We start from the raw sequence: 19141 nt of genomic DNA on the forward strand, positions 1-19141 counted from the left end.
ACACAATAGAGGGTGTGTCTGGAATGTCTGTGGTGAGGGTATTCATATCATTCCAAGCTTCCATTCTCAATATTAAACTGCAGCCTACACACATCTCTGGTTCCTATAATAATGGGACAGGAACAGTCCAAAAGTATGGGACAGGAACAGTCCAAAAGTATGGGACAGAAACAGTCTGCTGAGTAAGTGATCGTCTTACAGCCTAACATTTTTATTGTTGTTTTTTAAACAGGAAACAGGCCAAGGAGTTATTGGTTGCTGCTTGGAATGGTAATGTAAGCAAAGTGAAGTCCCTGCTGGCACGTGGGGCCAACCCTAACCACCCCGGGTACTATCCATTACGCATCTATCTATTACGCACTGCTTGTGGGAATGGTCACCTGGAGATAGTGAAGGCACTTGTTGAGGCTGGAGCAGACACTGAGAGACGGGATGGTTTGGGCAGGTCTCCAGTTCATTTTGCAGCCTTTAATGGTCATAAGGAGGTGTTGGTTTACTTGATCAGGGATTGCAAGTGCAGCGCTGGTGAGTAGTTTTCCATTCACTAGCAGATGCTACATAACTCCCCCGGCCAACCCTATATATAGCAATTTTTCACATTGCAAATATTTTTGTGGGACTTTAATATCAGTTTAATTTGTAACGAATACGGAATACATGCATGGCTTGGGCTTCTTAATTTTGAATGAGTTGGTTATGTACACGAACTATGCGTTCGAGGCCTTGAGGGCCTGGCTTAGGGATGGACATTTAGTTCCTTACAAATGCACCAGTCCTGTAATATTTAAATATTAGTGATACCAACATTCACTTGTGTATAGATACCAGGGACAAGAACAGCGATACTCCACTCCACCATGCATGCTATCGTGGTCACCTAGATGTGGTGCAGTACTTGGTGGAGGAGGCCCACTGTGACATCAGTGAGTGTATCATAATTTTGTCTGTCCCTGTGTACACATTTGTTGTTATGAACACTTTCAGATGTACGGAACAACAACAACCAGACTGTACTTCATTTAGCCTGCAGTCGTCGCACCGGCCTAAGTATAAGTATAAGTGGTGAGTCGAAGTAATTAGAGATTATAGTAACTACATAGCCCTAAAAGTACTTGTTTGTCAAACCAGAAATAAGAGTATATGCAGATATAGTATGAGACCGAGTGTTTTATGAGGTACAAGCACAAGGGTGAAGCTCCGAGGGCGAGTTGCTTGTATATTTCAATAAAACACGAGGATTCTCATGCTATAATATTATGCAGGACGACCCCTTACCAATGTGTAATAAAATAATAGAACACGGAGGGGACTGTATCACTTTTATTACACCCCTTGTAACCGATATAAATTTATAAGATTCTTGCATACAGTGCATGTATTATTATAACCAACTGCATTCCCGTTCAATATTGTAACTTTAGGTATGAAGTCGATGCATTCCAATCAGCATGCATGCACCTTGCCCCCTCTCTCTCGCCCACCACGATCATCATCTGTAGCCATAGCAACAAATCATCATAATGAATAGCATGTCCATTCTAATTATAACACCTTTAGGATCCGATATGCTTGCAGTAGTGCAGTACTTGGTTGAGAAGGCTAACTGTGACATCAGTGAGTTTATTTAAATGTAATGTGTATACAATCTCTTGACCATTAACATGCACATGCAGATGCAACTGATAATGAAGGCAGGACACCACTTGACGCAGCTAAAAGGTGGAGTGGTTATGAGCCCATTATTGACTACCTCAAGACTCGACAAGAATCATCTAGACAACCAGGCAAGTTATGAAAAAACATTTCACCGGCATCCTAGATAATTGGCATAGCTATACATTATGAAGAGATTAGTGATGTGCATAATGTTATGTTTACACGACTCAACAACTGTTACTCATGGCAACCAGGCACGTTATAAACATATTTAACCGAAATTGTTATCACGAGGAATTCCTAGTAAATTGTTATCTCAGTGCATTTTCCTCAATGAATAATTAAGTAAAAACTTTCCTGCCAGTAAAGGCTGAACCATGCATTCAGTAATTATAAGTATACTTATACCATAGATATATATAATTTTATAGTCAGTTATATTTACTTCCTCACACATTCAGGAAAAGATGGTGTTGGGAGTCGACCAGCTGCTCTACTCACACAGGACGAGGCTGATGCTCTGCAGAAGCTTCTCGAGGGAGCACAAGTCACCATTGGTCATCCCATTGTTGCTGGCACCACCACTCTGGAGGAAGTTCAGCAGCTGCTTACTCAGAGAGGACTGGAGGATATGGCCGCCAACCTCAGGACAAGACTCAGTTACAGTAAGCACCCTTAATCGAATGGAAATTATTTATTTTTGGTTGATACAGTTCTCGCAGCTCAGCAAAGAAACTTGGAGATACTTGATAGTCTTATGAAGTCGACAAATTCTATCACTCTTTGTTACCTAAAGCTCTTTCTTGTTGGGCCACCATTTGTTGGCAAGACGACCACACTCAATCGACTGCTAAAATATTTCAAGAATATTCATTTAGAACCTGAGAAGGCAAAGCTTAGGAGTACTCTTCTTGCTAACTGTTTTCAGGTATTTGCTTTAGTAAGCAATGATGGAACCGAATGGTTGTCTTCTAAGGATCTGAATGAAGAAGCTGCACTGTTGTTCAGATATTTCTGTGGCAGTGATCTTGAATTTGTAAGAAATAGTTACTCTGAGACTGTTGGAATTAGTGATTCTGAATCTGTAGGAGGAAGTAGTGATTCAGTAGATAGTGACTCTGAATCTGTAGAAAGCAGTGACACTGAAAACTTGAATTTTGAAACTAGATACGAATCCACTACACCACCTACTCATTTTGCCAAAAAGACAAGAGAAGTGGGAGATGACACCACAGACGAACGGCTAGCTCGAGTACGAGACTGTATATCACGATTACAAAATGTGATTAAAAATAAAGATCAGTCTAAAGAACTGCTTAAACACATAGAGGGTAGCACACTGCTAAACATTAACGATATAGGAGGGCAACCTGCATTCCTAGAGATGCTACCAGCCCTGAGCAATGGTCCTGCCATGTATCTAGTATTTGCTGACTTGAGCAAAGAGCTCAATAAACCGTACAAAATTCCTTTCAGTCGAGATGACATAACCATCACTCCTTACGACGCCATGCATTCCGTTGAATCCACTGTTTCTCAGATCCTGTCTTCAATTGCTAGCATTCATCGCATCTCTCAAGAACCAGTTCCGTTTAAACTCGACAGATCAACTGCTTTTGGTCAGCAATTTAAGAAGCTCCAGGAAGTGCGTCCAATGGCAACACTAATAGGCACACACAAAGACAAGTTGGAAGAACCAGTTGACCAGAAAATTTCAGAGTTTGATTCAGTTCTTACAAAAGTTACTTCTAATTATAAGAACATTATTGCTAACCCTTCACCAAACCACACAATTTTTGCAGTTGATAACTTTTCAGGAACAGATACAGAAGATATAGCACCAATCCGAGGTTTTTTGAGTGACATATTTGAGAAACAATTTAAAGATTCTTCTATTCCCATTCAACCAAATTGGCTCTGGTTTAGTTTGATACTGCGACGAGAATACTGCATTGCTCCGATGGATGATTGTGTTATCATTGCTAGAGATCTTGGCATCAAAGAAGATGAGCTGGAGCTTTGCCTTTGGTATCTTCACTATTGCACTGGAACCATTATGTATTATCCCAATATACCCGGGAAATACTTCAAAGGACATGTGATCTGCACTCCTCAAGTTGTGTTTGATAGCATTAGTGAATTTATTGTGGCTTCTCTGCGCACTATCCATGGTGATGGGGCGGTTATTGAATCAGAACGAGTTGAACTGATTAAAAAGGGACAATTTTCGATGAAATCCATTGAAAAATACTGCAAATGTCCTCAAGTTAAAGAAAAGCTGGAAGAAAGAAAGCTCATCCCAGCAAAGCATCTTGTAAAACTCCTCGAATATGTTCACCTTCTATCACCAATAGTCCATACGCAATCCGACAAGGAAGAAATTACCTATATAATGCCGGCTGTTTTGGAGTGTGCTTCACAAGACGAGCTGACCAACCCACCTCCACCAGACACCAACAACCCAGAACCACTCCACATTACATTCAGTTTTGGTTACGTACCAACAGGAGTCTTCTGTGGGCTCATCACTCGACTAGTTTCCCAAGGCCGCCATGGAATACTCGGATTGACGTGGAAGTTGGTGGAAGATTGTGTCAAGAGAAACTGCGTCTCTTTTCTGATTGCGAAATCAAATAAGATAACGTTAATATCTCATGAAAGAAGTTACGAAATACGAGTTACTCTAAATCACGCCTATCTCTCCCTGCACGACCTTTGCACCTATGTTCTCTCGGTAGTTCTCTACACTCTCATGAGCATGTACAAGCAGCTAGTCCCACAAGTGGCGTTCCAGTGCCCATGTCCTAGTCACAGCTCAAGCAGGGATAGAAATTCCTTGTGTATTTTGACAGAAGATGTATGGATTCAGTTTCTGTGTGGCAGTAATCCCGTTACCTTGAGGAAGGAGCAGACAGTTTGGCTTGGAAAGGTGTGTGTACAGTTAGCGTACGTAGAATTATGTTCATGTATTCTACTTGCCTGTCTTACTATTTGCCGCATGTTAGTCACATGCATCCCTTATTTTCAACAGACCAAGAAGGTTGGTGAGAAAGCTGAACTAGAGGTGCTAAAGTTTGCTGAGGAAGGTTTCTCCTTCCACTGGACCAAAGAGGGCTCCAGACGTCAGATCAAGACAACTGATGATCAGCCCAACACTCTGAGCTTCCCGAGTGTGAGAGAGGAGGACTTTGGTCACTACCAGTGTGAGGTGAAGGATGCAGCTGCTGAGAAAGTGCTCCTCACTCTCTACAGAGCTCTCTACAAAGAGGAGTCAAGTCAGTTAGCATATATTGAGAGTATAATTATATATGTGTGCCAATTGTCACGGTATGCCACACTTACATTCAATATTTTAACTGCTTCAGGTGAATTCTCTACTGAAAGGATTGAAGAGCCAAAAAGCAATAGCACTAAATCTATTGTAAAGACGCCATCATCAGGTTTGATTGTTTCTACGAACTATTCTACAAACACTGTTATTCACTGATCACTCGTATAGATGAGGGGTCCCTGTCACCAGAAAGGCTCCAACCCTCAGCAGCTCCAGTCCAGAGAGCAGAAACTCCATCAGCTGGTGGTGACAGTCAATTCCGTACTCAAAAAGGTATATTTCTTTATACACATGTAGCTGTGTATGATATTGTCACATCATCAATCAATGATTTATGCCCTCTACAGGACCACCCGCTAATCGAGTCGCTCTCCAAGAACTAATGGGACGATACAATCTGACTAACGAGCAACTTAACCGTGAAATAAGTAACCCTAATTTTTCCTACCTGGCCATATATTTCGATGATGTGGAAATTTATTCGAATGCCATGGGACTAGCTTCTGCTGAACAAGCCGATGTGAAGAGGTTATACCATAGCGAAGGTTCCCAAGCAGCCATGTTAAAGTGTTTGAAAATCTGGAAACAACACAATTCTTCTCAAGCAAGTTACAGAGCTCTACTGGATATCATACTGAGATTGGGGAAAGGAGACACAGCTGATAAAATCTGTCAGCAATTGACCCAACGTAAGTACATGTATATCAGTGCCCCTCCCCGTTTCCTCGCCCCTCTAACAAGCAACTGAGCCGGTAGCTATGCAACTCATGCATGTAACTGAACTCACACCAGAGAAGTATTTCATAATGAGTACATAGCTAGTAGGTTGTACATAATTATAGGATTGACAGTGCAATTGTGTGTTTTCAATCATATTTCACCGCGTTTCGTCTGACTGACTAAGTAAGTAAGTATGTAAGTAAGTAAGTAAGTAAGTAAGTAATATTCTTGGAAAGCATTTCCTCCTTGTACAGACATGTTCAGAAGATTCTAGATACAGCCTCTAGTCGACTAGAACCCGGACCATGGGCGTTTTTCTCAGAATTGCGTCCGCTTCCAAGAGGCAGATGACCTCTCAGGCTCCACTTTTCTTACCTACGCAATTCCGCCATCTTTAAATGACTGCCACAGCAACGCACATGGCAACTTATGAGGTGGGCGTGGCTGTGACATCGATAAACACAAAACCTCCTTTCTTCAGCTCAGCTCTCCATTCACTCACTTCATGTATGCTATTTATCCTAGATGCATGCACTAAAAAACATTTGCAATGTGAACGTTGCTAGGATTGCCAGGAAAAGAAAAGCACGAAAAAGCGAAGAAACAAGAAATTCGGCGAGTGCATAACTCCAATCCGTTACAACGTCATGAACATGTACAGTCGAGTGGCCTACTGTTGATAAGGAATTTTAAAATCGAAATATAGATTGGATAAACACACAGTCATTGGTCTTTATCTGCTGGTCATGAATATAACTTGGAATACTCCCATCCACACATCCAACACTTGCGTGTTTGCTCAACACTGTAAGGGAGTCATAAACACATAACTATAGCCTGCAAAAAATGTACATAATTAACATCACTATAATTATTACTTGCAATGTGAAAGGATTGGCCAGGAAAAGTACCAAAACAAAAATAATAATTATTAATAACTTATTGAAACAGTACATGTTCATGACGTTGTAACGGATTGGAGTTATGCACTCGCCGAATTTCTTGTTTCTTCGCTTTTTCGCGCTTTTCTTTTCCTGGCAATCCTAGCAACGTTCACATTGCAAATGTTTTTTAGTTTTGATAATTATAGGATTGACAGTGCAATTGTGTGTTTTCAATTATTGCACAAATTATCACTCTGTTCATAATTATATACATTTCCACTTGTTGGTGTCTATATAGCTAGACTGCACTCTCAGCTAGTGCACTGTTGACATGACAACCTATAGTTTATCAAAATGATCTACATAATATGTAGATCATTTTGATAAACTATATAATTATTGTTTCTATATTATTGTACAGATCGTACATTGGACTGATGCAGTGATTACACATGCAGTGTGTCGGATTGTACAAAATACTCTAGAAATTGCATGTGACATGTATTTATAGCTAGTTGAAAATAGTTGAAAATAGTTGTCCATTTTTAGAAGTTTAATTATTCTTATGGCACAAAGGTGTTGGACTAGCTGTGTAGCTATAATTATATTTTATGTGTATTAGTACATGGCGAGAGATTTAGTATAGAAATGAGAACACTCAAATAAGAATTGGATTTAACTGGAACGCTAGTGTCGCCATGATTTCTGCTGGGTGTGTCTTGAAACCTGGAGTCTACACAATCACAGGACTGGGGGATACTTTACGTAAGTCGTACATTGCCAATTTACATTCAAAAACGCTCTTCAGAAAAGCGTGGCCATATAAATAATAATGCTCTTATACAACATGATTGTCTACTATCAGAGTTATACGTGTACTATGGTACCTATAGCCTCTTACACAGGCCTGTTGAGAAAAGGAGGCATGTGCAAGATATTTTCTACATGTATGTATATACTATCTACTCAGTTGCCCATTGATATCCCTCCTCCCCCGTCCTCCCTTTATAGCTGCAGCTGATTTTCTAAGCCCCACCACTAATATATTTACTATCTTCTTGACATGCAGTTGTCCATTGACCCCCTCTCCTTCGTAGCCGTTTAACCGGTTCAGGGCTCAGGAGAAGGCCAACACGACAGTGGAGAGGTCCAGAGGAGACATGGAGGCTGCCTATGTTAAGAAAGCTACAGAGGAGCTGGTGAACCCACCTCCACCAGACACCAACAACCCAGAACCACTCCACATCACATTTAGCTTTGGTTACGTACCAACAGGAGTCTTCTGTGGGCTCATCACTCGACTAGTTTCCCAAGGCCCCCATAAAATCCTCGGATTTAAGTGGAAGTTGGTGGAAGACAGTGTCAAGAGAAACTGCGTCTCTTTCTATGTAGATGGTGTTCACAAGGTGACTCTGCTCTCGCACGAAAAGAGCTACGAAATTCGAGTTTCCCGTGAGGATCCAGAATCTTCTCTGCACGACCTACGGATCTGGCTTGGAAAGGTAAGTATTTTTGTAACCATTAATTGTATTAATGATGCCAATTAATTCGCTACAGACCAAGAAGGTTGGTGAGGAAGCTGAACTAGAGGTACTAAAGTTTGCTGAGGATGGTTTTTTCTTCCACTGGACCAAAGAGGGCTACAGACGTCAGATCAAGACAACTGATGATCGGCCCAACACTCTGAGTTTCCCGGGTGTGAGAGAGGAGGACTTTGGTCACTACCAGTGTGAGGTGAAGGATGCAGCTGCTGGGAAAGTGCTCCTCACTCTCTACACAGCTCTCTACAAAGAAGACACAAGTCAGTTAGCATTGAGATGTATGCCACATTTATACGTTCAATCTTTTTTTATGCTTTTAGAAGAATTTTCTACTAAAAGGAATGAAGAGCCAAAAAACAATAGCACTATAAAGACGCCATCATCAGGTTTGATTGTTTCTACGAACTATTCTACAAACACTGTTGTTCACGTTCAATCTTTTACTGGTACAGGTGAATTCTCTACTGAAAGGAATGAAGAACCAAAACACAATGACACTAAATCTATTGTAAAGACACCATCATCAGGTTTGATTGTTTCAACTATATTCTACAAACACTGTTGTTCACTAATCACTCCTATAGATGAGGGATCCCTGTCATCAGAAAGGCTCCAATACTCAGCAGCTCCAGTCCAGAGAGTAGGAACTCCATCAGCTGGTGAAGACAGTCAAGTCCGTACTAGAAGAGGTAAATTCACTGCTAAATAACTATTATTATGATATTTTGTATTTTCATCAATGTTAATTCATTTCCTCTCTAATTATAGGATCACCCGCTAATCGAGCCCCTCTCCAAGGACTAATAAATCATTACAGTCTGATTGACGAGCAACTCAACAGTGAAATCAAGAAAGCTGATTCTCCCAATATAGCTAAAAATTTCGATAATGCGGAACTTTATTCGAGTGCAATGGGACTAACTCCTGCTGAACAAGCTGATGTGAAGAGGTTGTACCATAGGGAAGGAGTTCAAACGGCCATGATGAAGTGCCTGCAAGTTTAGAAACAGCATAATTCTTCACGATCAACTTACAGAGCTCTACTAGATATCGTACTGAGATTAGGGAAAGGAGACACAGCTGATAAAATATGTCAGCAATTTACCGAATGTAAGTACATGTGAAGCTCATGGCGAGTTGTATAGAGCATATTTATATCCACTTTGTTGGTGTCTTATATAATTTTAGCTAGACTGCACAGCCGCTCTCAGTGCACTGTGATAATGACAACCTATAGTTTATCAAAATGATCTGTTCTATAATTATTATTGTACAGATCGTACACTGGACTGATGAAGTGATTACACATGCAGTGTGTCGGATTGTACAAACACTCATTAGAACAGATAGTGACATGTTGCTATATAATTGTATGCCGCTTCATTTATAGTTAAATAGCTATCCATTTTTAGTACTGGATAACCGCTGATTTCCACTAGTCATTATAGAGACGTTGATATTGCGTGATGTTTCATTTTAGGTTACTTAATACATTTTTGTTACCTTAATTTTACTATTATAGACGGGTACTTATTTTAGCCTTTTCAGATTTTTCTCTGTTTTTAGGGTACTAATTTTGGCTGATTTGTAGCAAATTCATTACCACTCAAAGATGTACAAGTATATGAGTTGTAAGGTTGAATGGAAAGTTTGGAGTCAAATACAGATGAAAAAAGGGCTAGCTTGCTTAGCGTACTCTCAAAAGTACATTACATTATACAAAAAAACATTAGAAAAAAAGAAAAAAAAACTTTTTTTTAATGAGATTCATACTTTTTTAATTGCCTTTTATTATTAGCGCGTATTTAATTTAGCGTTAATTATATATTCGCTAAAATTCGCTAAAATTATAGTACCCGTTTACAATAAGGTAACAAGGTTTTGATACATAATTATAGCAAATGACCACTACAGCTGAGCCTTTATTTCGTAACATTTATATACAACAAGTTATAAATTAATTGCCTCTTCTTAACGTTAACTCAAAACATGTCTTAGCACAGCGGAGCTTGCAACGTACATTCATTACAGTAGTGCTACAACACATGACATCATTGAATCAGTGTGCTGGTGGTTTTGTTAACAATGGCTGTGATAGTGAAGGATCACTACAGCTGTTGGATGGTGCACCACGATTAGAGCAGCTCTTTAGCTCTGACCACATGTACACCAAACACAATACAGAACAATGTGCAGTACATGCAGACAGTAGGCTAGTGGCATGGAAACTGGTATTATATATGTATACAGGGTGAGAAGTATAAAGCAGCCAAATGCCTCCACTCTCCTGTTATTAGGTGAGGTGGTTTTGTAATCTTCACCATGCATGAAAACAGAGCATTTGATCTCTCTTATACTGTGTATGCACTGCATTAATGTCAGTGGATTGATCTGTGTTGTATAGCCTCCACGATTCCAGGCCTCTTGACAATTCAAGCAGCTAGTGTTGACAGAGGTACCACAATAGTACAGAATTTTAATTAAGTGAGTGCCAAATGTTTGTATTGGGTATATCTGTTAAAATGTGTACATGCCGACTGTTTAATTTATACACAGAATAATCACTAATTATAATTTACTATGTGAAAGTTCAGATAAAAATGATGTTGGAGTAAACCAACTATCTGAGTGCAATGGTGTTTCCTAATACCTGAACCAGAACACTAAATGCTAGCATTAGCTGCAACAAAGCACTGTCACTAGAAATGTTTTTGCTTACATGCAAAGCCTATAATTATATCGCTATTGACCATTATTATAGTATAGTTATAGTGAACAGTAATTTCAGAGCTCCTCAAGATAATCGCTGCAAGACGACAGAGGTGGGTCAGAACATTTGTAATACTCCCTGCATGCATGTACATGTACTCTAATATCATGAACATGCATGCAGTCACATGTGTAATGGAATTCCCCTTACACACAATAGAGGACTTCACAGAGCTACTGGAGGAGGGTTTCGTGGACACCTTCCGTCACCTGTATCCCGACCTCGCTGGAGCGTACACTTACTAGTCATACCGGTTCAACGCCAGAGCCAAGAACACTGGCTGGTGAGTGCTCCCACATTACTCTAGCAATAGAGTGTATCCAGGGGCGTAGCTACCATTGTTTCCTGGTTGCCCAGAAACCCCCCCAGGAGCTGCTGAGAAAATTGGGCAGGGCTCCCTATAATTGAAATCATGCAGCCCTGCCCATCTTTTCACACGTGGCTGCAAATCAATAATCAGAGCAGCACCGTGAAGCGTTTCACTTTGGCTTTGTCTCAGCTAGTTAGTCTCACAGCTAGCTAGCTACCTCAAACAAAGAAGACCAAGACTTAAGTTCTAGATCTAGTATCAATCCTGAATGCTCCAGTATTCTCAGACTCAGCTCTAAGCACAACTTTATTCAGGAAGTGTACAAGTTTAGAACAATCTCAGCCACATGAAACCTCTCAGGTAAATGACATTTAATTGTTGCTCAGCTAGACTAGCAATACACAATTGGCACCTGCATGCCTAGTATGTTACGTCTATAGCTAGCTAGCTTCTCACAAACATGTAAAAAAAGTCATGAACAATAGATAGTCAATAACAGTAGGTGTGCCCCAATCAAGAGGGTGTGGTACCGGAAGTGGGCGTGACCAAAAAATTTCGCGGCGCTATCGCGCCCGCTGATTTTTCTGCAGAAAACCCCTGTCTCAAAAGTCTGGTTACGCCCCTGGTATCAGTGTTATCGTGTCCACGATCCTGCTACTAATACCCAACACATGCACACTGTCTTAGTTATCCACCACCCCCACCACCCACACACACCACACACACTAGATGACAAGGCAAAGAAGGTAGCCTCACAGGCACAAGCAGACGCTCGCTGGATCATAAGAAACACAAAGCCTTGTCCATATTGCAGGTACGTTGGAATAGAGTATAGAACAATAATATTTAGAGTTACTGTACATAATTATACGTTTCATTATTGTCTGTTTCCTTATAGAGCTCCAATTCAGAAGAACGACGGATGCAATCACATGACTTGTAAACAGGTACGGGCTTAACATAATTATTAGACTGGGAATGGCTGCACCTAGTTCATCTTTTGTTGCCTCTAGTGTCGCCATGATTTCTGCTGGGTGTGTCTTGATCCCTGGAGTCTACATAACCACAGAACTGGGGGATACTTTACGTAAGTCGTACATTGTCAATTTACATTCAAAAACGCTCTTACAACTGATTGTCATCTATAGCTAGCTATGTGTACTAGCTTTGCTGTTCTCATAACTTTTTCAGTTCATATTTCACACAAATGTCACAAATGATATGGGCAACAGATATCAATCTTGTCTATTGACCTAGCTCCCTCCTTTTCCTTCGTAGTGTGAATCGGTACCGTTGCAGTTTTAATTTATTCAACAAATACTTTTTTAGAGGCCATTCCATGAAATTCAGTTGTCTCCCTCCCCTTTGTAGCTGTAACCGGTTCACTGCTCAGGAGAAGGCCAACACGACGGTGGAAAGGTCCAGAGGAGACATGGAGGCTGCCTATGTTAAGAAAGCTACAGAGGACCTTCAGTCGCACACTAAGAGATTCCAGCATTATTATGACAGATACAACAATCATCTACACAGTCTGGATGTAAGTGGTGGAGCGTGAAAAATCTCTCGACAATTCTAGCAAGTTTAGTTTTGATTTTGTTAGCTAGTTTTGAGTGCCCATAACTTAACTTTGGAAGGTCCAATTTCATGTAGGATGCGTTCTGTAGCTCTAAGGGAGGTCTATTTATCAAAATGGGGTGTGTTTAAATCATGTAGGCCAATTTTTTTCTCCTTGTCAGATTGAAATGAAGTTGCTTCAAGAGTCAACTGGTAAGATGAGAGAACTGGAAAGACTCGGACTGGCTCTCGACAAGAAAGGTACGATGTTTGTGTGCATGTATTATAATAGCTGCTTAGTAATAATTGAAATATGACCTTAATTTGGAAGTTCGTACTGTACATATAACACTACATATTTTTCTTTATAGTGGCTCAGGTCAAAGGTCAATCTGATGCCACCATTGGGGTGAACTCTCCTCTCACTCCACAAAAGACAATCAGTGTTTTCACAACTGGAGAAGCGAAAAACTTTCTCAACGATATTTTCCGAATTCTGCTGAGAGCGAGGAGAATCCTGTCAGCCTCGTATTGCATTGGATACTTCATCCCTGGTACAGATGAGGAGGCCCTGGGGGCACATGAAGTATTGCAGGTGAGGGCAGGTGGCTCATCGTGACAGCAGATTATGGTGTATGGAGAAATAGTGAAGCATTTCTTTAAACGATCACAACTTAAATGTTTATCTACTTGTGTGAAGTATTACATTTTGGTAGAATTTACTACGTGTACCATTGCATTGTCGAGTGTAGCAGCGTTGTCTAACAGCCTACTGTAATAGCTAATTTGGTATGTCACTTTCCAACACACACTCACACACGCACACGCACACCCACACACACACCCACTCACACTCACACACCCACTCACCCACTCACGCACACCCACACACACGCACACCCACACACACACCCACTCACACACACACACACCCTACACCCCTCAGGGCAAACTAGAGGAAGCAGTGGAGGTTGTCTCGGAGATGGTCAATAGACAATACCAATAAAATGAACGAAGCCGCTGGAAACGTCGACTACCTTTGCAGCGAATATCTCACCGAAATGTCCGTGGTTGCGACTATCGCTGATCTGGCAGTAAAAGAAGCGGAAAAGCCTCCACCTCCGCGTGCCACCCCGCCCACTCCACAGGAGGACAGCCCGCCCCCTCGTATGGGGGTGATTCCCCTCGGCTTTGGACCAGACGTTCCCTTACCAACCGGATGGAGAGAGGCGCTTATTCCGTTTGATTGGTCTATTGAACCGATGGAACATTGCATATTTTACGAGTACCAGAAGAGGAGTTTCAATTTCTTAGGGCCCCAGCAGACTAATTAGCGTTATGTGAATGTACTTGTGAACTACATGTATATAATAATTATGAGTATTCTGTTCAACAATTTAGCTGTGTGTGTGTATGTATAAGCATGTTATTTTTCATGTTGTTTGCACAGTCGTCAATAATATTTTGTTATTAATTAAAAGGCACCTCTGCCCCGAAGCAGCCATTGTGATAAAACTCTGCAGATCCACCCCCTTTCTATGGTTCGTAACACGTCGACCGTTTCATATTTTAAAGACAGAATAATCACTATTATTTATGATAATAATTATGCTAGACTATATAGCCAATTAGCGTTAATTGCAATGGTATCTCATACCCCCCCCCCCCCCCCCCCTACTCAAATATATACCCAAAGCATTTGAACACTAAAAGCTAGCTGCAAACAAAGCACTGCATGTCAGTCGTCACTAGCCTGTTTTACCATAATATTATAGTTAGAGAACAGGCATTTTTAGATGTCTGATAATACCCCCTGCATGCATGTACATGTACCCTATGATTTATTCATGAACATGCATGCAGTCACATGTGTAATGAATTCCCCTTACACACAATAGAGGGTGTGTCTGGCATGTCTGTGGTGAGGGTATTCATATCATTCCAAGAATACCCCATGCATGCATGTACATGTACCCTATGATTTATTCATGAACATGCATGCAGTCACATGTGTAATGAATTCCCCTTACACACAATAGAGGGTGTGTCTGGCATGTCTGTGGTGAGGGTATTCATATCATTCCAAGAATACCCCATGCATGCATGTACATGTACCCTATGATTTATTCATGAACATGCATGCAGTCACATGTGTAATGAATTCCCGTCTGGCATGTCTGTGGTGAGGGTATTTAATCCAAGAATACCAGCTAGTGAAGTGAACCAATTCTCTGCAGTCTACACTCATCTCTGAGTTCCTATAGCAGAAATTATAATATGGGACAGGAACAGTCTGCTGAGTAAGTGATCGTCTTACAGCCTAACATTTTTATTGCTTTTAAACAGGAAACAGGCCGAGGAGTTACAGGTTGCTGCTTGGACTGGTGATGTCAGCAGAGTGAAGTCCCTGCTGGCACGTGGGGCCAACCCCAACCACCCCAAGTACTATCCATTACACTACGCTTGTAGGAATGGTCACCTGGAGATAGTGAAGGCAGTTGTTGAGGCTGGAGCAGACCCTGAGAGATGGGATGATGACGGCAGATATCCAGTTCGTTGTGCAGCCAAGTGGGGTCATAAGGAGGTGTTGGTTTACTTGATCAGGGATTGCAAGTGCAACGCTAGTGAGTAGTTTTCCATTCACTATAGCAGTTGCTACATAACTCCCCCGGCCAACCTTATATATAGCAATTTTTCACATTGCAAATATTTTTGTGGGACTTTAATATCAGTTTAATTTGTAACGAATACGGAATACATGCATGGCTTGGGCTTCTTAATTTTGAATGAGTTGGTTATGTACACGAACTATGCGTTCGAGGCCTTGAGGGCCTGGCTTAGGGATGGACATTTAGTTCCTTACAAATGCACCAGTCCTGTAATATTTAAATATTAGTGATACCAACATTCACTTGTGTATAGATGCCAGGGACGATCACGAAAATACTCCACTCCACTATGCATGCTGTTGTGGTCACCAAGGTGTGGTGCAGTACTTGGTGGAGGAGGCCCACTGTGACATCAGTGAGTGTATCATAATTTTGTCTGTCCTTGTGTACAAATTTGTTGTTATGAACACTTTCAGATGTACGGAACAAGAACAACCAGACTGTACTTCATGCAGCCTGCGGTCTCTTAAGTGGTGAGTCGAAGTAATTAGAGATTATATACACAGAGAAAAAAGACGTGCTGATTTAGCACAGAAAACCGTGCTAAACGAATGTGTCCAGTTTTAGCACGTTTGCACATGTGCTAAACAACCTGATGTGCTAAACCGGCACATGTGCTGAATTCTAATGTGCTGAAACAGTTGTGCTGATTGTATTGTGCTAAATCAATTTCAAACATTAGTAACAACAATACATCAATACAGTATTAAAATTGTATTAAACAAACGATGAGGATATAAAAGTGAAAGGTTTTTTTAAATATAGTTAGTTAACCATAGCAAGTCTGCACTCAGTTCACTGCAATTGTAAGATACTGCCTTTGACTTCTCAGCATCACCTGCATGCGTGAAGTAGAAAAATATGTCACATAAAGCCAGTAGAATTATAACCAAGTATAAGAATAATTAAAGTGCGTATAGATTAGGTACATAACATCAGTCATAGCATGAACAAAGTAAGATTGTTCCACCCCCCCCCCCCCTCTCCACTGATAGCATTCACTAGTCTGTTGACAGGAGGTGGGGTTATTCACAGCATTGCAATGAAACTTAGGGGCGAAATAAGACATCACTAACGTTTATTCATCCATTCATAGCATAAACAAAGTAAGGTTGTTCCATCCCCCCTCTCCACTGATAGCATTCACTAGTCTGTTGACAGGAGGTGGGGTTATTCACAGCATTGCAATGAAACTTAGGGGCGAAATAAGACATCACTAACGTTTATTCATCCATTCATAGCATGAACAAAGTAAGGTTGTTCCACCCCCCCTCTCCACTGATAGCATTCACTAGTCTGTTGACAGGAGGTGGGGTTATTCACAGCATTGCAATGAAACTTAGGGGCGAAATAAGACATCACTAACGTTTATTCATCCATTCATAGCATGAACAAAGTAAGGTTGTTCCACCCCCCTCTCCACTGATAGCATTCACTAGTCTGTTGACAGGAGGTGGGGTTATTCACAGCATTGCAATGAAACTTATAATTATTATGGGGCGAAATAAGAAAAGCCTTTGCTGTGATCAGGGTGTCATACAGGGGGGGAAGGGGGATATCCCCCCCTTTCAATAATGACTGAGTGTCCATAGCTGGGTATTGACCTTTTTTTAGCAACACTTTCTGATTACTTTTCTCATTTCCCCCCTCTACTTCAAAATCCTGTATATGACACCCTGGTGATCCACGACAAATGCCGAGTGCATAAAAAAGTACATGAGCCAAAAGCAAAGAATTGTAGCTACAGAAAGAGTCATATAATACAGATAAGACCAAGAGGAAGAGTACGCTACTCCAATAGACTGTACACAGGAGGCAAACTCACTATTACATGTAACCACAGCCACTTGAGATACAACAATAACAATAACAATGCTGATAAGGAAAAGGAGGGTGTGTGGCAATCGAAAATCGTTTTGTGCGCACAAGGAAATTTGGGATTTCTGTAGCAGCAATTTTTAACTTGCAAAGTTGTAAATATAAAGTCCCCGTTCCGTTTACGTAGTAAGTGCATAATACACTGATACAGCGCAAATTAAACACTAAAAAGGACGCTCAAGATAGAGCTTTTTTCTGTTGGTAAATTTACTTTGGCCACCCATGCAGCTATAGTAATCACGACATTTTGCAGCTTGCTAGCTTTGCTACATGTAAGTTAGCTATAGCAGTTATGCTAAGTAGTGCAGTGAATGGTGCGTTCTATTTCTTGTTAGATCTACCGTATAGCGCGAAATTTTCGAGGCACTGATTTTCGTGGATTGGCCTCTAAAAGTATTTTCGTTGCACAATGTTCGCGGAATGACTGCTTACCGGAAGCCACGCCTTTAAATCTTGCACGTTATAGCAGGTAAAGAACGATTTTCGTGGACTTAATTTTCGTGTAGGATTGCTAACCCACGAAATCCACGAAAATTAAGCCTCTCGAAAATTTCGCGCTATACGGTATGTAGAACTATAGGCTAAGCATAATTTAGCTGGGATTGTCGCTTTGCATTCAAAAACACAGCACACCGCATTTGTAAAGTGCAATGGTATATAGCAACAGTACAGTAAATACGCTTTTAATACAGTATCAAAACGGAAACGCTTTAAATGTACTATGTAAACGGAATGGGATAATTTATTATATTGACCGCTATATACGTATATAGGCAGATAACTATACTTGAAAGGGAACTATACTTGAGAGGGGCTTTAAGTCAGATAAGTATGGTATACTGTTGCAATTGTTTTTTGGGCGAAGCCACTATACCATTAAATTAAAACATTGTGGCAATACAGCAGCATAATAATACATACCTCCAATTGTGTCGATACTTTACAGTGGTCTGGTCATACAAGGGTGTCCAGTATAATGCTCTCTCCAACACGTGTCACTTTCAACATCATCCTGCAATATGTTTTTTCACATCAATTCTTACAACAATAATTATAGTACCTTCAAAAAAGTACGACCACCATTTTGAAAGAACTTTAGATGTGAGAGGGAATTAGGGGAAATTTTGCGAATGGCGTGGTTTCCCTCTGGGCAGTTGGCGTCTCACAACTATAATGTATATACACGTGAAAAGCAGTAGATCTAGTATGTACAATAATTATAAATGTACAATGTACAATATAATTATATTGAAACATAGCATTAAGGGGGAGGGAGAACAAGAAATGTGTGTGTGTGTGGGGGGGGAGAACAAGAAATGTGTGTGTGTGTGGGGGGGGGAGACAAGAAATGTGTGTGTGTGTGTGTGGGGGGGAGAACAATAAATGTGTGTGTGTGTGGGGGGGAGGAGAACAAGAAATGTGTGTGTGTGTGGGGGGGAAACAAGAAATGTGTGTGTGTGTGTGGGGGGGGGAAGAACAAGAAATGTGTGTGTGTGGGGGGGGAAGAGAACTTAAGTATGTAGAGCATAATTATAGCTAAGTAACTAGTCTAGCTACGATATATATATACTCAAGGTGACTAGGATTGTCTCTTAGTTTGTTTTTTTGCAAAACGTATACTTGCAACGTGCAACGGTAAATTGCAACGCTTTTAATACAGTGTAAACGTACTGGCGTACTACATAAACGGAACTTATATTGACCGCTTACTGCATCTATACAATAATAGTGCAACGTACGCTATGACAAGTACAGTCGAAAGCGGCAGTGGTTCTTGGTCAGACATGCATGCAATGGAACTAAGCTTTATGTGTTAACAAATAGCTAT

At 40.8% G+C, this 19141-nt stretch overlaps 2 protein-coding genes and 2 long non-coding RNA genes across 8 annotated transcripts in view; 2 read left to right on the forward strand and 2 right to left on the reverse strand.

The window, feature by feature from the left end:
• LOC135337468 (uncharacterized) overlaps window positions 1-19141 on the reverse strand; it is an 85331-nt gene that overhangs the window by 33081 nt on the left and 33109 nt on the right. The gene's annotated exons all lie outside the window — the stretch shown is intronic.
• The window catches only part of LOC135337434 (uncharacterized), a 48819-nt gene continuing 29734 nt past the window's right edge, over window positions 57-19141 (forward strand). Inside the window, exons 1-4 of one of the 2 annotated variants that reach the window (XM_064533371.1) lie at window positions 57-182; window positions 233-525; window positions 822-923; window positions 15852-15908. In XM_064533371.1, the coding sequence (XP_064389441.1) occupies window positions 112-182; window positions 233-525; window positions 822-923; window positions 15852-15908 (523 nt within the window). In that variant the 5' untranslated portion in view covers window positions 57-111. Of the gene's footprint in view, window positions 183-232; window positions 526-821; window positions 924-14906; window positions 15067-15112; window positions 15391-15688; window positions 15791-15851; window positions 15909-19141 lie in introns of those variants that run through there. The other variant, XR_010395107.1, reaches the window with a different exon arrangement.
• Window positions 7035-14218, forward strand: LOC135337459 (E3 ubiquitin-protein ligase ariadne-1-like). Of its 3 annotated transcripts, none has more exons than XM_064533396.1 (6): window positions 7035-7356; window positions 7661-7738; window positions 12632-12749; window positions 12949-13027; window positions 13138-13361; window positions 13713-14218. In XM_064533396.1, the coding sequence occupies exons 3-6, from the start codon at window positions 12645-12647 to the stop codon at window positions 13770-13772; spliced, it is 468 nt and encodes a 155-aa protein (XP_064389466.1). In that variant the 5' UTR covers window positions 7035-7356; window positions 7661-7738; window positions 12632-12644; the 3' UTR covers window positions 13773-14218. The 3 variants fall into 3 exon arrangements, with proteins under 3 accessions (XP_064389466.1, XP_064389468.1, XP_064389467.1); XM_064533398.1 differs by having other exon boundaries at window positions 7689-7738; XM_064533397.1 differs by lacking the exons at window positions 7035-7356; window positions 7661-7738 and adding an exon at window positions 12107-12299 and having other exon boundaries at window positions 12584-12749.
• Window positions 16137-18532, reverse strand: LOC135337470 (uncharacterized). The gene is made up of 2 exons (XR_010395137.1): window positions 18235-18532; window positions 16137-16273 (listed from the first exon to the last, which is right to left on the reverse strand). It is a non-coding gene; the product is annotated as an uncharacterized LOC135337470 (long non-coding RNA).

This window comes from Halichondria panicea, chromosome 6 (genome assembly GCF_963675165.1).
Source record: "Halichondria panicea chromosome 6, odHalPani1.1, whole genome shotgun sequence".
Classification (NCBI taxonomy): domain Eukaryota; kingdom Metazoa; phylum Porifera; class Demospongiae; order Suberitida; family Halichondriidae; genus Halichondria; species Halichondria panicea.

What these genes read in the sequence shown, in the direction of transcription:
- LOC135337459 (XM_064533396.1), top strand. Translation starts at nt 12,645, where the DNA reads ATGGAGGCTGCCTATGTTAAGAAAGCTACAGAGGACCTTCAGTCGCAC. An exon ending in ATCATCTACACAGTCTGGAT is followed by an intron (nt 12,750 to 12,948) that starts GTAAGTGGTGGA and finishes TCTCCTTGTCAG; the next exon opens with ATTGAAATGAAGTTGCTTCA. An exon ending in GGGCACATGAAGTATTGCAG is followed by an intron (nt 13,362 to 13,712) that starts GTGAGGGCAGGT and finishes TACACCCCTCAG; the next exon opens with GGCAAACTAGAGGAAGCAGT.